The sequence below is a fragment of the Bufo gargarizans genome, chromosome 2, assembly GCF_014858855.1.
Source record: "Bufo gargarizans isolate SCDJY-AF-19 chromosome 2, ASM1485885v1, whole genome shotgun sequence".
NCBI classification, from domain to species: Eukaryota; Metazoa; Chordata; class Amphibia; order Anura; family Bufonidae; genus Bufo; species Bufo gargarizans.
In genome coordinates, this window is record NC_058081.1 from 336,838,153 (window position 1) to 336,847,129 (window position 8,977).

General features: G+C 46.4%; 1 protein-coding gene across 1 annotated transcript in view; it reads left to right on the forward strand.

The window, feature by feature from the left end:
• Window positions 1-8,728: 8,728 nt before the first annotated feature.
• The window catches only part of LOC122925883 (leukotriene A-4 hydrolase-like), a 32,317-nt gene continuing 32,068 nt past the window's right edge, over window positions 8,729-8,977 (forward strand). Inside the window, exon 1 of the mRNA XM_044277230.1 lies at window positions 8,729-8,875. Within this exon, the coding sequence (XP_044133165.1) occupies window positions 8,729-8,875 (147 nt within the window). The remainder of the gene's footprint in view (window positions 8,876-8,977) is intronic.

Here is an 8,977-nt window from a genome sequence, read left to right on the forward strand (position 1 = left end):
TGGGGTATTGTCAAGAGGAAGATGAGAGACACCAGACCCAACAATGAAGACAAGCTGAAGGCCGCTATCAAAGCTACCTAGGCTTCCATAACACCTCAGCGGTGCCACAGGCTGATCGCCTCCATGGCACACTGCATTGATTCAGTTATTCTTGCAAAAGGAACATATACTGCACATACTTTTCAGTAGGCCAACATTTCTGTATTAAAAATAAATTATATTTTTTCTTATATAATCACATTTTCTGAAATACTAAGGCTACTTTCACACTTGCGGCATTGTGATCCGGTAAGCAGTTCCGTCGTCGGAAATGCCTGCCGGATCCGCCGATCTGGATGTGACTGAAAGCATTTGTGAGATGAATCCGGATGCGGATCCGTCTCACAAATGCATTGCAAGAACAGATCCGTCTCTCCGCTTGTCATGCGGACAGACAGATCCGTCTTGTATCTTTTTTCACACGGATCCGGCATTCCGGTATTTTGAATGCCGGATCCTTCACCAATACATTCCTATAGGGAAAAATGCCGGATCCGGCATTCAGGCAAGTCTTCAAAATGACTGAACTGAAGACATCCTGATGCATCCTGAACGGATTGCTCTCCATTCAGAATGCCTAATCAGTTATTTTTCAGTATAGAGCCCCTGTGACGGAACTCTATGCCAAAAAAGAAAAACACTAGTGTGAAAGTACCCCAACTTTTGGGTTTTCATTAGATGTAAGCCATAATCATCAACATTAAAATAAATAAACACTTGAAATAGATCACTATGTGTGCAATGAATAATATATATTTCACATTTTGAATTACTTCACTGAAATAAATTAACCTTTTGATTCTATTCTAATTTATTGAGATGCACCTGTATGTCATTAGCTCTAGCGGCCCCAGACCATTCACACATAATATGGATGGTCAATTATTTTTAATAACCCCCATATAAGAAGAAAAAGGACTGGACTGTCGCACAGTGGTCCAAGGTCCTGTTTTCCGATTAAAGTAAATTTTGCATTTAATTTGGAAAGCAAGGTCCAGGAGTTTGGAGGAAGAGTGGAAAGGCACACAATCCACATTGCTTGAGGTCCACACTTCTGGCTAGTTGCAGGATAGCTGGCTTCCATAATGTGATTGAGGCCGCAAATGGATTACTATGATCCTGGGCTTCCATTTTACAATGCAGCAGAAGCTGCAGCCCTAGATGGTAGAAACAAAAACCTGCCATCACTGAAGAAAATAAATGGCATGTACAGTAAGTCACATTCATATTGGTAATACTTACTTTACCAACTTTAGGGCCATGACAAGGCATGTGAAAATGTTTCACCCAAACAGATGATTGGATATTTGTCCCTGTAGTCGCTTGCGATAAGAACCCTTTGGGTGCCTCCAGAAGGTCTATGACCCGTCTATAAACTAAGCAATGCATTTTTATTACAGTACTTGTTTATATAAACTGCCAACATAAGTCCACAAACTTCCTGTAGTAGAGTGGTCCCCAACTTTGTAGACTTAGCAAGGTATTTTATAGTGTCCTGACAACTTCCTTGATGTGATCTGATCCAAGGACTGAGTGCTATGGCATCCTTGGTGCTGCTAGTGTTGAAACGTTTCTATAGCTGTAAATCACATCCAGGGGATCTAAGAGCCACATTCTGCTGCTCCCCCAGTCCACACACTAGCACACCCCCGCAGGAACCTTAAAAATCTCGACTTTTGTTTGCTTTCTGACTCTCTTCTTCCACTCTCTACCATCTGTTCCCTCCAAGACCCAGATGCTGCCACCACCCTATATAACACCACAATAAATACAGCTCTGGGCACCATTGCCCCCCTCACACACAACAAAACCCGAAAAATCAACAGACAACCCTGGCACACCAACCTGACCAAAAAACTCAGACAAGCTTCCAGGGCTGCTGAGCAGCAATGGAAGAAATCCCATTCTAAAGATCAATTCACCGCATACAAGCAATCCCTCCTCATATTCAAATCCTCACTCGCTGATGCAAATCAGACCTTCTTCTCATCTCTCATATCTTCCCTGGCTCTAAACAACTTTTTAACACTTTTAACTCCCTTCTCTGTCCCCCAGCGACCCCACCCTCTGCAATCATCTCGCCTGAGGACTTTGCCAAATACTTCAAACAAAAGATAGTCAACATCAGAGAAAGCTTCAGTACATGGTCCCCACAGACCCTCTACACAATTGCTCGGTCCTCTTCTCCCAAAACCCGCTTCTCCACCATTACAGAAGAAAAACTCTCCACTCTACTCTCCAGATCACATCTCACCACCTGTACACTTGACCCAATCCCATCCCACCTCATCTCTAACCTCACCACAGTGTTTATCCCAGTCCAAACTCATCTCTTAAACCTATCACTAACCTTTGGTATCTTCCCCTTTTCCTTTAAACATGCTACCATTACACCCATCCTCAAAAAGCCTTCACTTGACCCAACTTCTTTGTCCAGTTATCGCCCCATATCACTTCTTCTGTATGCCTGAAAGCTACTTGAACAACATGTCCATTCAGAATTGTCCTCTCACCTCACCCCCTGCTCCCTCTTTGATCGGATACAATCTGGCTTCCGACCCAACCACTCGACTGAGACTGCCCTTACCAAGGTCACCAATGCCCTACTAACAGCCAAAACCAAAAAACATTATGCTGTCCTTTTTCTACTTGACCTGTCCTCTGCCTTTGACACTGTCGACCACTCCGTTCTGTTGCAAACTCTCTCATTTCTTGACATCACTGACCTGGCCCTCTCCTGGATCACATCATACCTCACAGACCGGACATTTAGCATCTCCCACTCTCATACCACCTCCGCGTCTCATTCCCTTTCTGTTGGTGTCCCGCAAGGCCCTGTCCTAGGACCCCTGCTCTTCTCTACTTCTCCATAGAGTCCCATGGCTTTCAGTATCACTCTTATGCTGACGACACACAAATCTACCTCTCTGTTGCAGGCTTCACCACCTTATTATCCAGAATCCCACAATGTCTATCTGCTATATAATCCTTCTTCTCCTCTCGCTTTCTAAAACTTAACATGGATAAAACAAAATTCATCATCTTTCCCTCATCTTGCTCAACCCCCCAACAGACCTATCTTTCACGATCAATGGCTGCACACTCTCCTTGGTCAACCAAGTCCGCTGCCTTGGAGTGGCCTTGGATTCTGCCCTCACCTTCTGACCGCACCTCCAAGCCCTTTCCACCACCTGCCACCTCCAACTCAAAAACATCTCCCGTATCCGCGCTTTCCTTAACTTTGAATCTGCGAAAATGCTTGTACATGCCCTCATTATCTCCCGTCTAGACTTCTGCAACACTCTCCTTTGTGGCCTTCCATCTAGCACTCTCGCACCCCTCCAATCTATCCTCAACTCTGCTGCCTGACTAATCCACCTCTCACCATGTTACTCCTCTGCCTCTCCCCTCTGCCAATCCCTTTACTGGCTCCCCATTGCTTAGCGAATTCAGTTCAAAATACTAACAAATACAAAATACATACAAGGCCATCCACAACCTGTCCCCACCTCCCCTCCCTACATCTCTGAGCTACTTTCCCGATACATCACCACACGCAATCTCCGATACTCACAAGATTTCCTTCTCTCCTCTTATCACCTCTTCCCACAATTGCCTCCAAGATTTCTCCCGTGCATCCCCCACACTCTGGAACTCGCTACCACAACATATCAGACTCTCACATACAGTGGAATCCTTCATAAGAAACCTGAAAACCCACCTCTTCAGACAAGCCTACAACCAGTGACCCTGCTGCCTCTATACCGCCATCATTAACTTCACCCTCACCTACTGTGTCCTTCTCCCATACCATGTAGATTGTAAGCCCTCACGGGCAGGGCCTTCTCTCCTTCTGTACCAGTTTGTAACTCGTCTTGTTTACAGTGAGGAACAGAAGTATTTGAACACCCTGCGATTTTTCAAGTTCTCCCACTTAGAAATCATGGAGGGGTCTGACATTCATATTGTAGGTGCATTCCCGCTCTGAGAGACAGAATAAAAAAAATAAATCAGGAAATCACATAGTATGATTTTTAAAGAATTTATTTGTCTTGCACTGCTGAACATAAGTATTTGAACACCTGAGAAACAGCAAGAATTCTGGCTCTCAAAGACCTGTTACTGTGCCTTTAAAAAGTCCACCTCAACTCCACTCATTAATATAACTTAGTAGCACCTGCCTGAGCTATTTAAAGACCCCTGTCCACCCCACAGTCAGTCAGATATCAACTACTACCATGGACAAGACCAAAGAGCTGTCAAAAGACACCAGAGACAAAACTGTGTACCTCCACACGGCTGGAAAGGGCTACAGGGGAATTGCCAGGCAGCTAGGTGAAAAAACATCAACTGTTAGAGCAATTGTTAGAAAATGGAAGAGGCTAAAGACGACTGTCAGTCTCCCTCGGACTGGGGCTCCATGCAAGATCTTACCTGGTGTATCACTGATGATAAGAAAGGTGAGGAATCAGCCTAGAACTACAAGGGAGGAGCTGGTCAATGACATGAAGAGAGCTGGGACCACAGTTTCAAAGGTCACTGTCGGTAGAACACTACGCTGTCATACATTGCACGGAAGGTTCCCCTGCTCAAGTCATCACATGTCCAGGCCCATCTGAAGTTTGCCAATTACCATCTGGATGATCCAGAGGAGGCATGGGAGAAGGTCATGTGGTCAGGTGAGACAAAAGTAGAACTTTCTGGTCTAAACTACACTTGTTGTGTTTGTTGGAAAAAGAAGGATGAGCTGCATCCCAAGAACACCATCCCTACTGTGAAGCATGGGGGTGGCAACATCATGCTTTGGGGGTGCTTTTCTGCGAAGAGGATAGGACGACTGCACTGTATTAAGGGGAGGATGAATAGGGCCATTTATTGTGAGATTTTGAGCAACAACCTCCTTCCCTTAGTCAGAGCATTGAAGATGGGTCGTGGCTGGGCCTTTCAACATGACAACGACCAGAAGCACACAGCCAGGATAACCAAGGAGTGGCTCCCTAAGAAGCATATCAAGGTTCTGGAGTGGCCTAGCCAGTCTCCAGACCTAAATCCAATAGAACATCTTTGGAGTAGGGCTGCACGATAAATCGAAAAAATAATCGAATCGCGATAATCGGCAAATGCGATATGGCGATTTGGCCGACCGGAAAATGCCGCGATTATATATAAAAGGGGCCCCGCGCACATAACTGCCTTTTGCGTGTAAAGTGTTTTACTAGTGTGTGTGTGGGTGAAACAATCTCCTAACAGGTCCGGCCTCTGTACTCACTATGAATGCAATGCTCTGCAGCGAGCGGCAGTGAGGTGACCGGCCAGCGCGTGACTGACGTCACTTAGTAACGCTCCTCCCACTTCAGGAAGCAGGAGCGTTACTAAGTGACGTCAGTCACACGCCGGCCGGCCAGCTCGTGTAAAGTGTTTTACTAGTGTGTGTGTGTGTGTGTGTGTGGGTGAAACAATCTCTCTCCTAACAGGTCCGGCCTCTGTACTCACTATGAATGCAATGCTCTGCAGCGAGCGGCAGTGAGGTGGCCGGCCGGCGCGTGACTGACGTCACTTAGTACGCTCCTCCCACTTCAGGAAGCAGGAGCGTTACTAAGTGACGTCAGTCACGCGCCGGCCGGCCAGCTCGTGTAAAGTGTTTTACTAGTGTGTGTGTGGGTGAAACAATCTCTCTCCTAACAGGTCCGGCCTCTGTACTCACTATGAATGCAATGCTCTGCAGCGAGCGGCAGTGAGGTGGCCGGCCGGCGCGTGACTGACGTCACTTAGTACGCTCCTCCCACTTCAGGAAGCAGGAGCGTTACTAAGTGACGTCAGTCACGCGCCGGCCGGCCAGCTCGTGTAAAGTGTTTTACTAGTGTGTGTGTGGGTGAAACAATCTCTCTCCTAACAGGTCCGGCCTCTGTACTCACTATGAATGCAATGCTCTGCAGCGAGCGGCAGCGAGGTGGCCGGCCGGCGCGTGACTGACGTCACTTAGTACGCTCCTCGTAACGCTCCTCCCACTTCAGGAAGCAGGAGCGTTACTAAGTGACGTTAGGAGAGAGATTGTTTCACCCACACACACACTAGTAAAACACTTTACACGCAAAAGGCAGTTATGTGCCCAGTTTAGGACACATGAGGGGGACCAGCATAAGATGCTATATGTCTTAAGCTGGCCCCCCTCATGGCCCTATGTGTCCTCCACAGATCCCCCATATAACAGTGTCCTCCACACATCCCCTATAACAGTGCCATTCACAGGTCCCCCATAAGTGTCCTCCACAGATCCCCCATATAACAGCGCCCTCCACAGATCCCCCATATAACAGCGCCCTCCACAGATCCCCCATATAACAGCGCCCTCCACAGATCCCCCATATAACAGCGCCCTCCACAGATCCCCCATATAACAGCGCCCTCCACAGATCCCCCATATAACAGCGTCCTCCACAGATCCCCCATATTACAGCGCCCTCCACAGATCCCCCATATAACAGCGTCCTCCACTGATCCCCCATATAACAGCGTCCTCCACAGATCCCCCATATAACAGCGCCCTCCACAGATCCCTCATATAACAGCGCCCTCCACAGATCCCCCATATAACAGCGTCCTCCACAGATCCCCCATATTACAGCGCCCTCCACAGATCCCCCATATAACAGCGTCCTCCACTGATCCCCCATATAACAGCACCCTCCACAGATCCCCCATAACTATGTCATACCCAGCCGCGTCAGCGGCTCATATGGGAAAATCCAAGCAAATAGACCTCTAGCACAATTCCTTTAAAATATCGCATTGCATATCATTATCGCAATTTTTAGGGCCCTAATCGCACAAAATTCCCATATCGTGCAGCCCTACTTTGGAGGGAGCTGAAACTCTGTGTTGCTCAGCGACAGCCCCGAAACCTGACAGATGTAGAGGAGATCGGTGTGGAGGAGTGGGCCAAAATCCCTGTTGCAGTGTGTGCAAACCTGGTCAAGAACTACAGGAAACGCTTGACCTCTGTAATTTCAAAAAAAGACTTCTGTACCAAATATTAACACTGATTTTCTCCAGGTGTTCAAATACTTATGTTCAGCAGTGCAAGACAAACAAATTCTTTAAAAATCATGTGATTTCCAGATTTTTTTATTCTGTCTCTCAGAGTGGGAATGCACCTACAATATGAATTTCAGACCCCTCCATGATTTCTAAGTAGGAAAACTTGCAAAATCGCAGGGTGTTCAAATACTTCTGCTCCTCACTGTATGCTTGTCTGTAATTGTCTGTATTATGTATGTATACCCCTTTTCATATGTACAGTGCTATGGAATGAATGGCGCTTTAATAATAAATAATAATGTGGCTCTTGAGCCTCTGGTTGAAGAGCACTGCTACAGTCCATTACAGACAATATGAGTTTTTAGGGGCATCTACCCATTATGTGTGTCATAAAGAAAAACTTATAATTCCTCATTTTGCATTGTGTGTTTCTGTTTAATACATTGAACACCCATGAAGAGTTAACTGGGTATTTGTGTTATTTTCAATCACCTGTGTAACTTGTGGTTTGAGGTGTTTTAAACAGGAATCTCCTCTGAAATGAACATGCTATGAGTAATGCATATCAGGTCGAAACACATCTAAACAGCACTCTGCTGCCAGGAAACAGTGCAGCTGTATGAGGACGAGTGATAGCAGCAGCCATCTACCAACAGCAGCCATCACTCGTCCTCATACCGTGGAGGTAATCAGCTGGACGTAAATGCAGCGCTTCACCTCCACTTAAAGGGGTTCTTCGGGAATTAATAAAATGAAAATACTTAACTATTACTTTATTATAAATATATTTCCAAATACCTTTTTTTTGTTATATTGGTATGTTTTGTCTAGGAAGCAATCATTGGGAGAAATAAAATGGCCGCTGTCCTATTAGTACACACAAAACCTGTCCTAATAACACAGGAGGACAAGTTACTTCACAACACTGAGGTAAAGAGCTGCCTCAGCCTCCTCTCTGCTCTACTTGCCATGGATTATGATCCTGAATACAGCTGATAAGAACTTCCGATGAATCTCTGTAGGAATGGAGTTCATGAGGAGACATGAATTACAGAGGGACTTGAGACCAGTGTGGAGAACGCCGGTCTTAATAAATGTCCCCTATTGTCCTCTTATAGTCTTTCAACAAACTTTTTTTCCTAACCTAACCGCCCTGTTCCTTTTATTTTGATATAGAGATGTTGTTTTGCAACTTTATGTATTCCCTAATTGCCTCATACCCTAAATGCTAATCCGACAAAACGGTACTATTATGCAACATTATGAGTTCCTCTTATAATGAATGACTAATATAATGAATGTGTCCTCATCTGACGCAAAAAAAAAAAGAATAATAAGTAAATACATTTGTCTCAGTTCCCCATCTATCTGGTGTAATGTCTGCAGCACACGGATGACTGGAGCTGCTTCACCTCCAGGCTGTGCCTGGCTCCAGATATGCTGCAAGGATAAACTACGCGCACTTCCTGGAGGGGCCAATGCACAATGCTGGGATTGCGTCAGAGTAAACTACATCTCCCACAAGCGCTTTGGCGGTCACGTGGCTCCGTCTGCAGGCAGGCATTTGCTGGTTCTCTAATCTCTCTGGTGTGTGAGCCGTCACATTGCCGTCAGTGCGGTCGGTGTGCGCAGCTCCAGGATCTCAGTCATCATGTCTGACCCCAGCTCGTTCTGCTCCGCGGAGCAGTTCACCACCAGGCACCTGAACCTGCACCTGAGAGTGGACTTCTCTGCCCGAGTCATCTCCGCCTCCACCGCCCTGACTGTGCGCTGCCTGCAGGACTCCCTCACCAGCCTGGTACCTGAGCCTCACCCCTCCTACTGCCACCTGGACCCCCACATCTCTCACCGCCACCTAGACTCTTTCTCTTTCTCTTTCTCTTTCTCTTTCTCTTTCTCT